Source organism: Gastrolobium bilobum, unplaced genomic scaffold (assembly GCF_033153095.1).
Source record: "Gastrolobium bilobum isolate Gb01-03AN ecotype WA unplaced genomic scaffold, APGP_CSIRO_Gbil_v1 utg70835, whole genome shotgun sequence".
NCBI lineage: Eukaryota > Viridiplantae > Streptophyta > Magnoliopsida > Fabales > Fabaceae > Gastrolobium > Gastrolobium bilobum.
The window spans coordinates 21628-42599 of record NW_026898127.1 but is presented as its reverse complement, the minus strand read 5'-3'; the positions used below and the strand labels follow the sequence as shown (position 1 = coordinate 42599).

The 20972-nt window shown below is 32.5% G+C and overlaps 1 protein-coding gene across 1 annotated transcript; it reads right to left on the bottom strand.

Annotated features, from left to right (window-relative positions):
- Positions 1-12383: 12383 nt before the first annotated feature.
- On the bottom strand, positions 12384-15203 carry LOC133313009 (heat shock factor protein HSF24-like). The gene is made up of 2 exons (XM_061514306.1): positions 14566-15203; positions 12384-13178 (listed from the first exon to the last, which is right to left on the bottom strand). The coding sequence occupies exons 1-2, from the start codon at positions 14767-14769 to the stop codon at positions 12555-12557; spliced, it is 828 nt and encodes a 275-aa protein (XP_061370290.1). The 5' UTR covers positions 14770-15203; the 3' UTR covers positions 12384-12554.
- Between the last annotated feature and the right edge of the window lie 5769 nt (positions 15204-20972).

Below are 20972 nucleotides of genomic sequence, written 5' to 3'. Positions count from 1 at the left end.
CTCCATAAGTGATTGGTGGATCTTCAATATCTCCAGTGAACACTTGACGTTGATCCGTCTCCGCCGCTCACGAACATGAATCTGATGTTTCTCCGTGTTCCTTCAGCCTCCAAGCACCCAAGAGTTGTTTAGCAATGTAAAAGTTATGTATTTCTGGTCCCCAATGGTGTTTAAATAGGTCAAGAGTTCGTATCTTGATGAAACACCTTGAATGGGCCTAAGTTGGATCTGACTGGGCGCTTAAGCTTGTTGTAGCGCGCTTAAGCGCCCTAGGACGGTGATTTTAGATTCGCGTTCCGCGCTTAAGCGCGATGGAGGGCGCTTAAGCGCGCTCCTCGCGACAAAACTTTCTTCTTGTGGCGCGCTTAAGCCCTGATTTGGGGGCTTAAGCGCCCATAGGCCGAGACTCTTTGGGTATCTTGGAGGCTTAAGCTTCCTTATTGGGGCTTAAGCTTCCATTGGCAGAGGCTATTTGCTTGTTTAGGAGGCTTAAGCTTCATGATGGAGGCTTAAGCTTCCTCTCTAACAACTTGATAAGATCTCAAATCTATCTTGTTTTTGATCTTCCTCTATCATCTCTTGATCTCATCTTTTCTAGTTGTGATCTCTATCTATCCAATCTTCATCTTTGACTCCTTTTGTCAACAAATCCCTAAAAAATAGCAAAGATGATTCAATTAAACAAAAATTTAGATAATGTTCATGATTATTATATTAAACCCTAGTTTTTGACTTATTTAATTTGATATTTTATATTAATTTAGTCTATAAAATAAGATAAACTAAAGGTTTATCAGGTTTATTTTAATTAAAAATGTTCTGAATTATTTTCTATTTATAAAAAATTTGTGCTTAGATTAATACTCAATTTGGTGCTTCTATTCGTGTTTTATGCAATGATAATGTAAAAGAGTATGTGTCTTTTGAATTTTTTAAAAAATAGAGAACGTTACACCACACTGTCTCTCCACACACCCCGTAATAAAATTGAGTGGTTGAACGTAAAAAACAGACATCTAGTTGAAACAACACGTACCCTTCTCCTTCATATGAATGTTCTATTCCAGTTTTGTGCAGATGCTATTATTACCTCTTGTTTTCTCATTAACCACATGTCATCTTCCATGCTTAATAATGAAAGTCTCATATGATGTTTTATTGACATGTACTCCTCTCTATCCACTGCATCTTCAAGTGCCTCTTCCTTGGTTACTCTCGCTTTTAGAAGGGTTACCACTGCTACTCTCTTACTCAAGTGTTACATTTTGTTTGTTGATGTCACCTTTCTCGATCGCTAACCCCTCTCCTATTCCAAAACTCCCATGTACAGGTTCATCATATTCTTCTCATTTTTTTCTTGATTTGTCTTTAACAGTTATAGTTTTGGCCCTATTGTGAACCATACTCTGGATGACTTGTCACCTTCATTGGTTGTCTTTTCCCCTTAAGCTTCTCCACCAGAGACTACTCTCATTGCCCACCATAAAGGTATCTGGTCCACTCACAACCCTCATTCTCTTTATGCTTTTTGAGATGTGATCGACTCTCTTTACAATATTTTACCTTTGCTTCTAATCTTTCTTCTGCTTTTATTCTTAAGATCACAGGTGAAGCACTATCTCATACGGGTTGGCGTCGGGAAATGCTTTATGAAATGATGACTCTTCACTCTAATAGCATATGGGATCTTGTTCTCACTGCTTCTGCGAAATCTGTTGTCAGTTATCGATAGGTCTTATTCGTCAAAATTGGTCCTAATAGCCTTGTTGATTTCCTCGAAGCTCGCTTAGTGTCAAATAGATACACTCATATTTTTGACTTGACTATGAGCACACCTTCTCTCCTGTTGTCAAGATGGTTTTCGTCTACTTGTTTTTATCCTTATTGCCATTCGCCACTGGTTTCTTCTTCAGCTTAACATAAAAGATGCCTTTTTGTACGGTGATTTGTATGAAGAAGTCTACATGGAGCAACTGCCTAACTTTGCTTCTTAGGGGGAGTCTGGGATGGTATGCAAGCTTCGTAAATCCTTATATGGTCTAAATCAAGTCCCCTTACACTTGGTTTAATCGCTTCAGTTCAGTTGTTCAAGCCTTCAGTTTAACCCAAAATAAAGTTGATCTATCTATTTTCTATCTGATCAGTGCATCTACCTCTTGGTCTATATTGATCATTATTACTGTCAATGATCAAGCTGAGATTGATCAGTTAAAGCAAAACTTATTCAACCAATTTCAGACTAAAGTCCTTGGCAAACTTTTTTATTCTTGGGGGATCAAAGTGGAACAATTCAGGCAAGGTATTTTCATTTGTCAAAGAAAGTATGTCCTGGATATCTTAGAGGAGACTGATATGTTGGGATGTAAACCCATTGTTAAGCTCTTAACCACACAAAGGGAGCCATTATTAGATCTTAACCATTATAGCAGACTAGTTAGAAAGTTAAATTATTTTACTGGGACAAGACCAAACTCACAATTAGTGTGGTAAGTCAATTTCTTGATTCTCTTTATGACTCTCATTAGGACGCAGTTGTCAGGATTCTTGAATGCATCAAAAAAGCATTAGGAAAATGCTTATTATACAAAAATAAGGGACATACTGAAGTGTGTAGCTATTCAAATGATGATTGGATATGATCCCCCTCAAACAGATGCTCCACTTCGGAGTACTGCATCCTCTTTGGAGGAAATTTGATTTCTTGAAAGAGTAAGAAGCAGATTATGGTAGCCAGGTCAAGTGCTAAAGATGAATATTAGGCAATAGAAACTATAATCTGGGATCTCATATGGTTAAAACAATTGATTAATAAACTACGCTTCTATGAACAACAACCCATGAGACTCATTTATGACAATCAAGCCACGCTACAAATAACTTTTAGCTTGGTCTTTCATGAGAGGACCAAGCAAATTGAAATTTATTGCCACTTTATTCGAGAAAAAAATAATCTGAAGAGATCGAGATAATATTTATCAATTCTAATTATCAACTTGCAGATGTTGTCCCCTAAGCTCTTAAAAGTCCACATGTGGATTATATCTGTAGCAAACTTGGAGCATATACACAAGGTGAAGTGTTAGAAATATTGAAATTATCTATTATTATTAATAATAATTATTATATATATATTAGTTACCTTATCTTATTAGGATTAGAATTAGAATTTTGATTTATCCTTTAAGTCCTTTAGTTTCTCTCTATATTGTGTAGGAGCAATTAGATCATGCGAAAGCGTTTAGACCATTGCGGTTTAGATGTATAGGATCATCATTGTTTAGAATTACCTTTTGTAGCGCAAATCTGAGATGATGCTCCACAAACTAAAGTCTTTTGCGTCACAGCACGAACTCACAAACTGATCTCCTTAGCGTTGCAGTACGAACAACCTCCTTGAAGCTAGACTGTGGCAGATCTTCCATACTACGTCTCAAGGGGAAATGTACTTTCAGGGAGATGACTTTACCTCAGCCTCTACAACCACCAAGTGAAGACTAGAGAGGCTGGTGACTATTAGTGAATAATATATATGGGTTCCAAGAAACCTTAGCCCTATGCAGAATAGGCTTTAGGTTTCTTGGGCTCTTCTTACACACTAGACCTTATTAGGCTTTAGTGAAAGAGCAAAACTCAACAATTTCCCACTTGCTCTTGAGTACAAACTTGAGCCCAAAGCCCAAGTCCATGTATCCCATTAGTCATCATCAATTGAAATTGCCCCATCCCTTATCTCGAGCTAGCCTGGGGGTCTACCATATGTTATTAATCAAGGCTCTTGATAATCAACGAATGATTATCTAATTCGGTGCTACTCCACTAAAAGCCCAAACTTGTACTCCAAGATTAATAACACTTATAAAATGAATATGCATCGTCCCATTGCAGAATGTCTATAATTGATTGACAAGTTTTTTATAACTCAATCAATTATTTATTCCCTTGACTATGATAGTTTCTCTAATGAATTACATGCACTGGCCAATAGTGTCTTCAATATCCAAGTACCGAAACATATCAAGTGGACATATCCTACAAATTCCATGTTGTTTATCTCATAAATACCAATAATAAAATAATCTTGCTCCCAAAATACCGAGTTATTGGCCGTCAATAGATCAAACCTCTCCCGTTGGTAAATCAAAAAATGAAAAATATTTGATTACGTATTTATAATAAACTCAGAATTCAGAGCAATCACATAACTACAGTTATCTGGAGATTTGATACCTTATGACAGAAAAATAACCTTAATCAAATCTCTCCTTGATTCTTTCATTGTGAATGTTAATTCACACCAATATTTTACAATAACTCGGACAAAATCATTTCATAAAATATTGCAGCCTAAATAAAGTACCCAACTTTATTTAACAGCTGTAAATCTATTAATCAATTGTGAGAACCTATGATCATGTCCTCTATGAACGTATCCATATGATCATATACTCCACAATTGATACAGACCTTGATGTGTGTAAATAGTCAGCAAAATAAATAAATAAAACCTCATTTGTAAAATTCAGAAAATGATTAGATTATTTCATTGTCTTAGTTCAAGAGCATGATGAACCCAGTATCTCCCACTCGCTTAATGCAAGTCTGGGATCCCCCTAAGACCCAAAGAAGTAACATACCTCTCGAACATAAGTTCAGACAAACTCTTAGTAACTGGGTCTGCAAGATCCACCTCTAATGCTATATGAGTTTAGTGCAAAACTCATAGCTTGAGGTTTATTTCTTAACTCAATATCCACTTAAAAAACTAAATCCGTGAAAACTCAGTTTTTCAAGACTCACACTAGTTTATACGAATACATAACCTCTCGTTCTCCAAAGATACTTGAGTATATGCTTAACAATAATCTAGTGTTCCTCTAGGTCTAGAAAGATACCATCTCATTACTCCCACTTTGTGGCAGATGTCTGGTTTAACGTTCAACATGGTATACATGAGACTACCTATTGCCCATGAATAAGGTATCTTACTCATGCATTCTTCCTTCTTAGGAGTCTTTGGTTACTCCTTATAAAGATGAATTTCACATCTGAGAGTTATAATTCTTCTCTTAAATTCTCATGTTGAATTCTGGCAAGAGTTTTGTCAATATAAGTAGCCTAAGGTGATGCCAACAATTTATTCTTCCTGTCTCATAAGAGTTTTATACCAAGAATATAATTGGCTTCCTAGTACTTCCATACCAAAACACTAACTTAGCCAATTCTTTATACTTGATATTATATCCATGTTGTTTCCAATAAGAAGTATATCATCTACACAAAGTACCAAAAACGCTACTGTCTTCTGTTGGATCCTTTACATACAAATACACATTATTCATCAAAGTTCTCTCGAAATCAAAATTTTGATAACATGATCAAAACTGATGTTCCAAGACCTGGATGCTTGCTTAAGTCCATGAAAAAGACTTTCACAACTTATATATCGTGTGTTCCTGCCCATGTACTATAAACCCCTTTGGTTGTTGTATGTATATATCCTGACATCCAACTCCCAAAATGAAATCTCATAATTGAGACTTATATCAACAACTAAGAGAATCTGCTCAGACTCAAGCATGGCGTCAGGTAAAAATTGCCTCCAAGCTAGCTTTGAAGGTTTTTACCTTCCTGTCCATCATCTCTTTGCCTTTTATGTCCACATGCACCTAGTGAGTTTTACCCCTCTTGGTGCCTTTACTAGGGACTAAACGGAGTTGAAATATAAGTATTCCATCTCATTGTTCATAGCTTGAGCAACACTTGATCATAACATCTTCTAGTGCATTATCGTAACTAATAGGATCAATTTCACTCAACAAGAGATAACTGGAGAGTTAACAAGGTTCTCTCCCACTACTAATGTACCGCACTAGACCTTGTGTATTTACAGGTAGATCAATTCCAGTAAAGAATGGGTCCAATGGTGGATCTTCAATTTCATGAGGATCCACTTATTCATGATATTGTTCTTCCATATGTGATACTAATATTTCTACTGATTTCACTTATATATTATTATGTTGAATTTTCAATTATGGTTCCTTTATTTTTTTCACCCAGAGATATATTTCTCCCCTCTTTGAACAATCAAGGGAATAATGGATGAAGCTTCTAGAGATTCTGGAAATTCTTGATCTGAGATAAGTCTCATCAAGAATAACCTTACTTAAGAGCTTATAATTTCTCATCTAGTCCTCCTTGAAGAAAATAATTTGAGTGTTGATACCATCCCACTTAGATCATTTTGTCCTTAGGACTAAATAAGATCTCATCTATGGTTCTCTTAGGGTAACCAAAAGATATGCACTCTTCCGTACAAGATTTCATCTTATTTGATTGATGTTGTAGGACATGTGCCATAGCACCCTAAAACCAATGATGGTTTGATCTGGGCTTGCACTGTTTCCATAATTCTTTAGGTGTCTTCACAACAAGCTTTGACAGAACCAAGTTAAGAAGGTACATTTCCTTCACCTAGGCATCTCCCTAGAACAACATTGGCAAAGATGAATAATTGAACGTGGTCTTCACCAAGTCTAGAAATGTTTGATTATTGTATACTGCAACTTCATTCAACTAACTTCTTAGAGTTGATAGTTATGAAAACTATCCCTCTTAAATTAGGTAAGACCTGAACTTACTAGACATGTATCCAACACTTTTATCAGACCAAAGTGTTTTGATTTGAACACCTAGATGCTTTTCTACCTCAGACTTAAAATCTCTTGGAATTTTCCAAAAGCTTTAGACTTATAGCGCACTAGGTTCATCTGTCCAAATTCAAAGTAAACATTTATATAATGAAGTACTCATCACCTCTTCTGGCTTGAACACTAATTGGTCCACATACATTAGTATGTACCAATTCCAGTTGAATAGTTGCGCAAATCCTTTTGACCTTGTAGGATTGCTTGGCCATTTTACCTTTCAAATAGGACCAACATGTAGCTTTTAGTTAAAAGATTCTTGAACTTTCAGTCCCTGTTTTAACTAAACCATGTTTTCTATTTGAGGTAATCTGACTCAATCATAAAAGCCAAAAATATGTTTCAATTGAAACTTTTATTTCTTTGGTAAATGTTCTTGTTCATCATCCTTTCCATTCAACATAATAAATTTAGGGGGGTATAGGACAGAGGTAATAAAGACTATTTAAACAATGTACCGGAACAAAACAAGATGAAGATGAACTTCGAAATATAACTGAGGAATCAATTGCATTGTCAAACCATGTTTTAATCAAAACAACTAACAATAATTCCTAATTCGGAACAAATAAACAGTCACCCAAAATTTTAAATAATTTGCCTACTGCAAATGCAGACACAAGTTTCCATTTTCAAGCTTAAAATATCTTTGTCCACTTCTGACAGGTATGCCAAGTTTGAACTACTGCAAAGAGTAACAAACATAATCAGATATTCATGAATGAATGATTCATTCACTGATCAAGCCTTAATATACTCATGTCTGGTTCTTTTCATCACCTTTGGACAATTTTTCTTTCAGTGTTCCTTCAGTCTGCACTTGAAGCACTTGCCTTGTGGCTCATAGCAACTAGTTTGACAATAGATAACCAAGTTATTTTGTTTTTGTTACTACCCTTGGATTTAACAAGACTTTTAGTAAAACCTGCGCTGACTGCATTCTATCTAGCAGATCTGCTAGACACGGCAAACATGTCATTAAGAGTCTGAAGCATCTCTACTTTACTCTTAACCATGTATACTTGCTTATGCGAGTGTTTGGAAAGACTAACAAGAATATAATAGCAAACTACCATATTTGTCCTTTTCCAATTTGAGTATTGCGCCTTTGTTTTCTAAGACGCATTCTCTGTAGTTGTTATGCCCCCTGGTATTGTGAGGACAAATTTTAGCTTTCATGTTTTAGAACAATATCAAAATTAATTTTCCACTTATTTATAGTCGGTACCATCTAGAGGTTTTTGACTCAAAATCATTTCTAAGATATTTCTTAAAAAACATATAAAGCATACAATTACAAACAAATAATGCAATAAACAAATGAAGTGCAAGTAGATTATCATAACTACTCTGGTTTAATGTTAGCTTTCCTTCAGTTTATCTTTACAAGGTTTACGTCAAACAAGTTACTTGTAAAACTAAAATTGTTATTTGGGCCTTCGGTGCCATTATCAAAGCCTCGTCGGAAGGGTTAATAACTTTACCATTTTTGAATGTAATTAGCCATTGTTTAATTTCAAAATTATCTTTAGTATCCAAATTTTGTCGACCACGATCCGTACAATATCTTACTAAAATTTTAAAATTGTTAAGGTCCAATAAAATAAAATTCGTTCATGCTTATCTGTCTGGGCTTCACATGACCATTTTAGTAATGGACCCACAAATGGAGCCCGCGGATTTTAAAATTAAATACTTAATTTAAAATCTTCACCCATTCAATATTTTTATATGAGAATTTTCATAACCTCTGTCGAATCCATTGTTTAATTTCAAAATTATCTTTAATAACTTAGTATTGTCGACGTTGGGTCGTACAATATTTTTTTTAAATTTTGAAATTATTAAGGTCCAATAAAATAAAATCCAGTTAAGCTTATCCGTTGAGGTTTCACATGACCATTTTATTAATGGACCCACAATGCGCATGAAAATTAAATTAATTTCTTAATTTAAATCTTCTTCCATGATTTTATAGGTCCAATAAAATCCAATCATGCTTATCCGATTGAGCTTCACACGATTATTTTATTAATGGTCCTATAATGCGCTTGAAGGTTAAATTAATTTTTGGGTTTTGTATCTATAATTTAACATGACCACAACAACTTTCCTACACACATAACATTTTGTGGGACCCACAATTTTTGAAACCAAAAAAAAAAAAACTCTGGCACGCAAAACGAATCTCTATAACATAACACAATCATTTTTCCTACAACATAACTCTTATTAAACCCTTAATTTTTTAATTTAAATCTCCTCCCATTCAAATAAGCAATTTTTCCAATTTTCAAGAATTGTTTAAATAAGAGTAACCTTTGTTTGATTTCAAAAACTATGTAAGTAAGAGCGCCGATGAACGTGCATCACTTAGCTTATCTGAATTTTGAAATCATTAAGGTCCTAAAATTCGGTCATGATAGACAGCATGTGTTTCACACAATCATGATACATGATTGTGGTATGCAGTGTGTGTTTAACACATGACCATTTTAGAAGACCACAAATTTCTCGCAAAATAAATTATTCTTTTAGGAAATTTTCTTAATTATTTTTCTAGATTTAAATCATCCAAATAACTAATTTAATTATTATTCTAGATTTCTGGAATCATAATAACTATTATTTATGAGGATAATTTGAAATCAAAATAATTTTCTTAACGATCAGTGAATTATTAAATTCGTTATGCACATATTTCAAAAATTAGAATTAATGTCATAATGACTATTAATTCAGCCTATCAAATGTAATAAATATTACATTTAAATTTTGAAATATTAACTAATTACCATAATGACTATGAATATAGTCGTACAAACATAACAGTCATAATGCTTATGTAATTAACAAGTTATGCAATAATATAACACCACTTATTCAATATCGCATGTTATCACATCAAGCGTGTTATCAATCATATTTTTCAACCATTCATAAAAAATAAAGCAATTAATTATTAAAAACTTTAATCCATGGTTTCCTAAAAAAAATAAAATTACAAAATAAACAAAAAATAAACATTGCAGCTCATTTGCTCCTTCCTTATGGTCCATAGGTTCTGTTTCAAGCCCCTTTATGGTAACCATGGCCAAAGGCCCAAAGTACCAAATTTTGACAAGAAACCCTAAGTCAACTTTCAGGAACTCTAGCCGTCACGTCCATTGCGTCGCCACCCGAACTCATCTCAGCACGAAACTCTAGGAAAAAGACCACCTTCAAGAGACGAAGTCGCCGCCACTGGAACTAGCCTGATCAAAGCTGTCACGCGACCACACACGCCCAATCCTTGCCGGCGAGTGGCGCCCACGCATAGCCACTTCCGGTGGCACGTGAGGGCGCGTCCGGCCTTCTCTTGGCCAGAACCAGTTGCCTTCTTGCTCAGGTTTCTGTGCTCCTTCACTTCATGTGGTTTGTTTCTCATATTGACCACCGGAAAGTCACGAACACGTCCAAACAATGACGAACGTACTTCTTTTTATATCTTCTTGATCTTATTTCCTTACAATTTTTGAAATACATAAAAATAATATGCAAAAATTGAAATAAAATCAAGGAGAAAATCTAATCATATGGGATTAGCCTCCTTGTTACAACCCAAGAAAATACAAAGAAATTTCTACCATGAATTAAAGTTAAAACCAAACAAAGAATTGAATTTTAATGAAAAGAATTATAAGGATACTCATTGAAAATTCATACCAATAAACATAGAAATCCTAAGTACCATATTTCATGATGAAAAACTAATTGCATGAAATTGTAAATCAAAACTAGATCAACATCCAAACTCACAATCTGGCTGTGATACTAATTGTAAGGGCAATTAGATCATGCAGAAACGTTTAGACCATTGCGATTTGGATGTATAGGATCATCATTGTTTATAATTACCTCTTGTAGCACATATATAAGATGATGCTCCACAAATTAGAGTCCTTTGCGTCACAGCACGAATTCACGAACTGATCTCCTCAGCGTCGCCGTACGAACAGCCTCCTTGAAGCTGGACTGTGACAGATCTTCCAGACTACGTCTCAAGGGAAAATGGAAATTGTGTGGACACTCTCTCACTTTCAGGGAGATGACCTTACCTCATCCTCCATAATCACCAAGTGAAAACTAGAGAGGCTGATGACTATTAGTATAGAATATATATGGGTCCAAGAAACCCTAGTCCTAAGCAGAATGAACTTTAGGTTTCTTGGACTCTTCTTACACACTAGGCCCTATTGGACTTTAGTGAAACAACAAAACTCAACATATTGCATGCGAATATACAATTCATTATTGTGAAATAGCATCTCCATATAAATACATTGAAATAGCTTGGCGTTCTGAGGTCCATCAACTCCAATATCTACCATAAAAAATCAGAACAAAACAACGAAAAACAAAGTCTCTGATTGATTTCTGTTTTGCAAAACAGTTTTTTAATTTTCAGAACAAAAAAACTAAAAAACTCGTTTGGTAAGACCTGTTTTATAAAAAATGTTTTGAAAACTATAACTTTTTTTTTTGTTTTTAAAATTAAATTTAGAGAACATGTCTGAGTTATTTTTGTTTTCTGTTTTGGTTTTTAACTTTCAAAAAGAAAAAAGTATAGAAAACAATTGTTTCCATAACTATTTTACAAAACAGTTTTAAGAACAAAAAAACCAGAACACAATCAAACAGGCCCAAAGTGAGTGAATTCAAAATCAACAAATTTGGGAGCGGATCAATTTGGAGTCTCGAAAGTAATTGCCTTCCTTTAAGAATTGCCTTAGGTTCTCTCTCACAATCTGCAACCCAACAAAAATATTTCCTCATTGCTTCCGGTTTTCATAAATTTTATCGATCCATCCCAGAAGACAACCATGAGTGTTTTCCAGCAAAAAAAAAAAGTGATGGTAGAGAACATAACAAAAAAAGCATTGAAAAAGTTTAGAGAACTTGTTTGGTACAAAATCAGATAGTTATCCTTTTCTTGGAACAATATGAGAGTGCATCTCTAAGAGAACTTGCCTTCAAGAATTATGAGAAAGGGAAGCGGGAAGATTTGCTTACATATTGCCCCAAAAATCGTGTAAAAGATGAATTTTCTAGAGAGAAAGTTTCTCTCACAGTTAGGTGAGGGAGGCAAAAAAAATAAAAATAAAAAAATTACGGTGTGATACAAAAATTTATGGAAAAAATATTTATTCTTTTAAATGACACAACTTATATCCTTTCAGATGAGACTTACACCTTTATTTTTTTTATCAACTCTCTTTCCTCCTTATCTATTTCTTTCTCTCTCTTAAAATGACACAACTTTACATCTTTTAAAATAAGATTCATTTTACCTAAAATTTATCCACTGATTTAGTTAGGAACAAATATTTATATTTTTATTCTGTCCCGCAAAATTTAGTTTGTTGTCCTATCATTCTTTTGAAAATCAAACGTTGAACAGAAATCTTGTCCTGTCCAAATTTTTTTTTGGCAAAAACAAAAGCACCCTAAAAGTTTAAAACACATGATTAATTTAAATTCAAACTTACGAATGTCATACAGACTACACATGCTAATCATTTACGGGGAAAGATCAATTTACAAACTTTTTTTGAATTTTTTTACAAATTACACTATGTTCTCTCGGGAGAACATAACGTAACGAGTATTCCGAAAAAATATAATGTAATTTGTAAAAGTTTGTAAATATAAACTGCTTCATTATTTATTAGTATTGTTTACTTTAGTCCTGCAGTTCCACAGCATCAGCAAACCAAACTACAAAACACCATCAATTAACAACTATTACCTAAGGATTAAAAGCCAAACAATTTTTCATGATGACGTAGGACAACCTTGTCATATGTCCTAGACAACAGTCTTCAACTCCTTAGCAGCAGCACCCATTGGGTCTTCGCGCCCTCTCTTGCGGCAGTTACCATTGGCAGCATCAATCTTCATTTTTTCTTTCCCTTCCTCTGCCTTCAACCAAACCCCAAACAGTTTCAAACTCTCTCCACCTTCACCTTCACATTCACATTCACCTAACACATTTTCGTCATTATCATTATTGTTATCATCAAAACGCACAGCATCGTTGCTGGACCCACAAGTTCCTTGCCGAATGATGCGGTTTATCTGATCAGGGCCCACATTGAGAGTGTCCCTCAGAAAAGCTACCAGCTCCTCGCACTGCTGCTTCGCCCGCGCCAGCTCACAGCTCAATTTCTCGTTGTCCTTCTTCAATTTATCGTTCTCGCCCGATAAATCGCCGCAGTGTGTCGTTGTCTCCACAGATCCCGTCGATGTCGACCCCATGTCGTCGCCGCCAGAGTTCGACGCGGAGTTTCCGCCACCGCCTCCGGATTTTCCGGTTGCCGGCGATTGGACCACCGTCTTCCGCCGACTGATCTTGGCGAGAAGCTCCTTCTGTCCTCGCTTGAAATACTCGTTGGCGAATTCCCATTTGTCAGGAACGATTTTTCTGAATCCCTGATTAATAATAAACAAGAAATTTATTATTTATTTTTTTTCATTTATCTTTGGCAACAAATTTATAGAAATATGAAAAATCTATCCATTTTTTATAAATAATACAAGTCCTGTTGTTAATAGACAAGTTTCTTTAATAATATAACGAAAGGCAATAATTCAAATGTGCTATAAAACCTGACTCAATCATACGAGTCATTTAAAGTGGCTAAAATAGAGTTGTCTCTATAAAGTAAAATAAATAAACATATATATATTTTTAAATTTTAATAACATAAAATATACATTCTAAATAAAAAATATAAATAATTACTACTTAATTAATTTAAAGAAACTTGTTTATCCATTTTCTCAGTACATCAGCTTAATAATCTTTTAATCAGTCAAAAAGGAAAAGAGAAATCCTAAAAAGGCATCTGATGTTCAAAATTTCTTCATTTTTAATTTTTTTCCTTTCCTTTTTGAGTAATTAGAAAATTTAGAAATTTTCAAATTTAGAATTTCTTTAAATAGTGTTATTCAGTGCGGCGTATTGAGACATTACTTTTGTGAATGTAAAAGCAATATAGTTAAATTTTTTTATTTTGCTATAAATGCAGTTTCCAATAGGAATTTTTTTTATCATTTCTTTAAGTTTACAAATCAACAAAAAGAAATTCTTTACTTAAAATAAATAAATTCATTACTAAACCAAAAATAAACCAAAATCTTTACTAAAAAAACAAAAATAATAATAAATCAAAACCTTTTTTCCCCAAAAGAAATTCTTCCAATTAGGCCACCTAACACGAAAGATGTACACCACTAGGCAACACGTGATTTATGCCACACATAAATCTCTCATTCCAATCTTACATTATTCCTTGAACTATATTGTGGAGTAAATTTCCAAGAAACAAGAATTTGGTGTGAAAGGTATTTAAAAACATTGGTCAAAAAGGATATTTCAACAAACAAGAGACAAATTCAAAGCAACCGATCCTATATAATTTTATTCCATATAAAGTCAAAAGAACCTTGGGCAGAAAATTCCACATGAGATTCCAATCCCTCACTTAAATTGCAATTAAAATAAAATAAAATCAAGCAAGTGTTATTAATTTTCACATCAAATTTAAAATGAATCTGTTATGCAACTATCATAAAATGCTACACATCTACAAAACATAATTTTGGTTTCATAACAGCATGAATATGTGTCATGAGTCATGACTATACCAACTTACACAGATTCAATTTAACATTCAAGGAGGAAACAACACAATTACACAACCTTGTTCTAAAAGTCTACCTAACGAGAAATCGGAAATGATTCAATTCAACATTAAAATAAAAAATAAAAAAATTAAATAAAAAAACATTGATGAGGGGGGAACAAGACACTTACATAGGTGTTGAGCTGGCGAACAAAGCTTGAGAAGTTGTTGTGCTTAAAGTACTTGGGAAGCAAATCCTTAGCGAAATCAGCATGTTTCCACACCACAAAAGTGTTGCCACTTTCGCTCCACGAAATCACGTCGTCGGTGGTCGGATCCTCCACCAACTGATACGTCTTCGACAAAAACGGCGCCGGTGCCGACCGCTGCGACATTTCTTCCCGATTTACCCTTCACCTACCTCACAAATTTACTCTTTTATCCAACCAAAAAAAAAAATATTCACTTTTTTCTCACTTAAATCTAATGTAATTGTAAAAAGAAAAAGAGGGGAAAATAGAAAATCAAGTATATTTATGGAGGGGGGATTGAGAAGTTTATGAAGAAGAACTAAAAAGGAGGAGAGCGGTTAAGAATTCCCAGTCCCAGCAATAGAATCCAAAGAGGAAGAAGCGAGAGTGAAACAAGGTATGAGAAGGCTTTCTGTTTCTGTGACGATCAGAATCCATGGGTCCAAAGCAGAACGAAATGAATTTGGGTGACAAATACCATAACTTCCCAGAGAGAGCACAGAGCAAAAAAAACAAAAAACAAGAAAAAGAGGAATTGTCAATAGAGTGAAATTCTCGAATTTTCCACGGGGAACTCTTTTATAAATAGACGCAAAGGGGAAAACCCAAACAAACCAAACCCCACCCCCTAAGTGACGTGGGTTCTAGAAATTTTGAGAGGCACGATCTTAAAAAATTATTATCACGACGAGACGAAACGACACCAAAAAAAAAAAAAAAATACAGTTTGTGAGATTGTTGGCCCCTGACCTCTTGACTCGAGTGAATATAGCTTCTTTTGGCTTCCAAGTTAATTGTCAAAACACAAAATCTTGCGGAATTTAATCACAATCACTCTAAACCCCATCTCTTACATTAATCTAAAAACAAACATGCACCTACTTTATAATCTCAGATTTTTCTTATATATATTTGGAAAAAATATTTCTTAAGTTACTGCATATAAGTTATGTGCATTTATTTTAAAAACGACGTCGTTTTGGTTTTAAAATCTTAAAAAATTATAAATATAAAGACTATTATAACCTTAAAATAAATTAAAATTACAAAAACATCGTGATTTCCGTCCAAAACGACGTCGTATTGGACTTACTGCAGATAACTTATCTGCAGTAACTGCAGAAAAAACGAACCCTATATATTTTTCTTGTATTTTTCCGCGTGTGTTATATTAGTTATTTTCCTTATATCTTTGAAAAAAAATATTTATTTTTAAATTGTCATTATTAGTTATTTATTCAAAAAATTAAAGGAAATTATAACGCGATAAATTATAAATATTTCAGTAATCATTTGAAGATAATTTACCAAAAAAAATAAATATAAACATAATAAAAATAAAATTTTGCTTATTTTCTAATAAATTATACTTATTTTCTAAAGACTTCTTAATTTTTATTATATAATTATAATTCATTTCAATAATATTAAAAAAGTTTATTAATAAAATATAAGCACATTTTGACAGTCAATGCTCCCTAGATATTTTATAATTTTATCGAGAAAATTTCTCACTTTTGTATCTATTTTTTCAAACTGTTGCTATAATTTATTTATTTACAAATATAAAAGAAGTTAAATGTTATACTTACCATCTATTTTTGTTTATAATCTTTTATAACTATATTTTAATTGTTGATTTTTGTTAATGAATGGTTTTCATTTATTGCGAATTAATAATTTATTAAAGAGTTTGATTTGCGAAATAATAACCGACAAAAAACAATGATTAAGATATGATTATATGAAGTTGTAAATGAAAATAAGTTGTAAGTATAACTTTATAAATAAAATATAAAATTATAAATGATTCCCCTAATTAATTATCTAGTGCAACGCTCATTCAACGCAATAACTTCTTCTAGTATTTTTTTTTTTTTTTTTTGATAGCCAGTATCTTTTTTATTTTGCAAGAGTTTGATATTCATGGATAATTAATGGTCGATATTTAATATAACTTAAAATATAAAAGTAAATATTTAGTATTTATATTTTAAATAAATAAGACACCTTATTAAATATTAATAATTAATTATTAATCATCAGTACCCTTATAAAAATAAAAAATATTCGAGGAAAATCCTTAACGGATACAATATAAAATGAATATATTGTTGGAAGTATTCAAGTATGAGTTATAAAAAAGTACCACATCGATTAAATATAGACCTATATAAGTACAAAACACCCATAAACTTACAGCCTTAAAGTTTTGGGTTGAGATGTGATGTCGGCCCACTTATTGTAGTTTATCGCTGGGCCCATGAATGTATCCCTTGCAATGGGTTTTGTGCTCTTGTACCATTCTTAACGTATGTTACGGTTAATAAGATTCAAATATTTTATTTTATAGTGTGTTTACAGTACGTTGCAATTAATAAAATTCTATAGAATTTTTGTTGGCAATTAATAATAAAAAAAAAGCGCTTCCAATCTCTTCATTAGTTGATTTTTTTTTTTGCTTGATTGTTGTTTTATTAAAAATAAAATGCAAGATAGAAATAAAATATAAGAGAATTTTGTTACACCTAACATACGATTAATTAAAAACTTCTTTACTGTTTTGATTTTTTTTCTATGTTGTCAAAATAATAGTTGGAAAAACTTAAATCCCAACCAATACCTATTACCTAAGGTAAAATGTTGGGAGGCCAATAATTACACACGCTTTTGGTTTTGGGCAAGTTTGGTGATAAAGGTAAAGGTAGGGGTGTTAACGGGCCGAGTCGAGTCGAGCTTTGGTCTTAAACGATTAAGTCTGTGTTTAAATATGTCAGTTTGACCAAGCCTGTTACCTGTTATAAATATAATTGTCTGCGTGTGGCCTGACTTATTTACAAAAAATAAAAGCATGGTTAGGCTGTTTAAAAAAATAAGACAACAAAAATTTATCTAAACAAAATATACAATCAACAACACTAGTAATTCCTTAAATATTCATAAATTTAATGTATATCTAAACATCATAATATAGAATAAAATCATTCAAAAAGTCTGTTTCACCAATAAAATGGGGTAAAATAGATTGAGGAGAAAGATAAGACTGTTACAAGTAGTATAGAAATATAAAATAAAAATAAAAAATAATATATTAGGTCAGCCAGAGAGTCTCTAAGACTGAGCTTTTGAATTGGAGTCTGTGGTCTTTTTACTAAACGAGTTTTATACAAGTTCAAGCTTGGTGCCAACAACCAATTTTAGACATGTAAGCTCAGGCTTTCACGAGCCGAGGCAAAGGGCCCTGGTTCGTTTAGCATCCCTGGACAAAGGGTGTGTTTGATTATGTTGTATTTTTTTTACTTAAAATTATTTTATAGAATAGTAATTAAATAGAAATTTTCTGTTTTAAAAATTTAAAATCAAAATATAAAACAAAAATAATTTAGATATGTTTTTAATTTTGATTTTAAAAGCTAAAAAATAATTATACTTTTTAGAACTATTTTTACAAAATAAGTTTTATTAAAAAAAAATTTATTTTTATCTCAAAATAAAAAAAATTATTTTTAAAATCAGAATTCAAACCTACCCAAAAAAATTTCTACAAGTGTTTTTCTACCAAAGAAGCTTCCAATACTTTTCTTTTCCCGTAGGAACTTTTATATTTTTCTGGTATGTAAAAAGAGAGTGTCATATGTTTTTTTGTGGACGCGTGAGCCTGGTATTCTTTCTTTTTACTTTTTCCAAGAAAGGAAAAGAGACGAGAAGAAGGAAGGGAAGGAGTGAGAAACTTAGAGAAGTGGGTAAGGTGGCTTTTTCTTCGATCCCACCTAACAATTTCCATTTCTTTATTGCTTATATTCATCGTTATCGCAGCTATTCTGATTATTATTAAGTACTGCTTTCTGTAATCTTCAATTTCTAGATCTTTCCCAATCTTCTTGTATTTAGACCTTTTTGGCATTTATGACCGCCCAACGAAAGAGAACAGAAGCAGACTATAGAAGCAAAACGTAACTCGGCGATGCATATCTATTTATTAAAATAATAACTATTATTATTATTATAATTTATAAGGCATGCTTAGATCAAAAGAAAAAAGTGTTTATTACTTTAACTAATAATTCTCGCCTCTTTCTATTCACATATTGTTTTCTTTCTTAATTCAATGCTTTATGTTTGCTTAATCGTTAACTGATTAACCTTTAAATATACTATTAAATTTCTCCATCTAATTTGCAATCTTCAATTTACCAAATAAATAAATTGCAATCTACTGTCAATAAGTTAGTGGGATCATTGCAGATAATAAATATATCCCATAAAGGAGTGGTTAGGATGTAAAAAAAAATTTGGCTTCGTATTCACTATTCAGATCTACAACTATTATTTCAAATGATAAGTGGTTTATTTCCCTTAATTAGATTGTGAATGAAAAAAAATAATTTTAGGATAATCTCCCCTTATAATGAATTCATAAGTGCTTGAATAGGATTATTAAATAATTGAGTATATATCTAAAAGGTTTAATGTCTGGAAGAAATAATTGTATCCCTCACATACATAAAAATTTGTGTGATTCATATTTTTTTCTTCTTTTCTTTATATGATTTTATATGGGTTTCATATATCTTTATGTATTGTTCAGTCCTGGATAGACCGTATTGCTATACCGTAAGGTATGCGCTCAGAGATAGTGTATATCTGTATACTAGGCTTATAGCCGAAGTCCCAATCACTGCGCACAAGCAATAGGCTTATAGCCAAGGGGTGGGTGTGTGCACAGTGTGGGCATAAATAATAAATGAGTTCTGGGTTTTTACCTGGGGTTCTTAAGCTCTTATTTATAGGATTACCTTCATAGGATTGTGCCTCTGAAATCCCCCAATTGTAGCAGGATTCCCCCTTTCTGTTTGGGTGTGATCCTTATCTCATATCCTCTTAGTTGTTTGAGGTTGTTGAGATGTAACTGATTCAATATCCTTCTGGATATCCTACTGGGTAGTTAGGATATGATATTCATATCCATAACATGTATGAATATGAAATAATTTTATCTCTTATAATATGATAAATATAAAAAAATTAATAATAATAACACATATTCACTATTCAATTATACGTTTGTTTTCGGTGAAACGTTGACCAGCAGGAATAAAACCTTTATAACTAAGTTAATAGCCACGATTTGCCCATTTTATTCAAGCCTCGTACTTGTACAAATAATATCTGTACTTCTGTAGTCTTGCGACATATACGGTTGTAATATGCAGGCCTCGCGAACCTACTTGAGTGTGACGTAAGTTACATAATATCTCTCTTCGCATATTATATGTTAAAAAAAGATTATTGTTTCATGTTGTACTATGATTATAATTTAAGCACAACATAAAGCTAGAGCTTAGCTTTTTGTTTAATTGTTAAAATACTATAAGCATTTAAAAAACAACTTAAGTGATGTCATAAATTTTTAAATTTTTATTATATACTAAATTGGATAACAGAATTCCATTCATAATAGGGAAAATAAACAACCAATATCGCTTTGTTATTATCACAATTTTATTACATAAAATAATGTAAAATATAAATTGCATCATAATAAATAAACGTGCATTATAATGAAGGTAAATGATTTATCCCGTCAACTGAGGTAAATTATTTTTGGTGAATCCAAAGTGACATCATTTTGGACGAAAATCTAGATATTTTTGTAATTCTAATATATTACAGGGTTATATTAGTCTATATCATTATAATTTTTTAATCTTATAACCTAAAATGACGTCATTTACACACACACATAGATAGGTTGGATCCTTTGACACCGGTATCAAATTTGAAGTTTGACACCTCATCTGAGAGCCATTAGATAAAAAAGATCAACGACTCTGATTTGTAAGCATGTGACACCATTGATCTTTTTTTATCTAACGGTTCTCAAATGAGGTGTCAAACTTCAAATTTGACACCAGTGTCAAATGATCCTTCCTTATATATATATATATATATATATATATATATATATATATATATATATATATATATGGGGCAAGATATTCTTACACCGGTGTAAGAGTTAGAAGTCTTACACTCAATCTTGACCATTGATCCACTTGTATCCAATGGATCACTTTACTAAAAAATTAGAGCTCTTAGATATAAATGGGATCAACAGACAAGATTGAGAGTGTAACTTACACTGGTGTAAAATGATCCTGACCATATATATATATAAAAGATTTTTTTATATCGTTTTAAGAATAACAAGTTTTACACCAAATCTTGATCATTGATTCTCTGCATTTAATGCTTTTATCTTTTGTATGATTATGATTCTCTGCATTTAATGCTTTCAAGTATATATATATGGCAAGTATTTGATTGCTGCACGTACAGCAGCTACA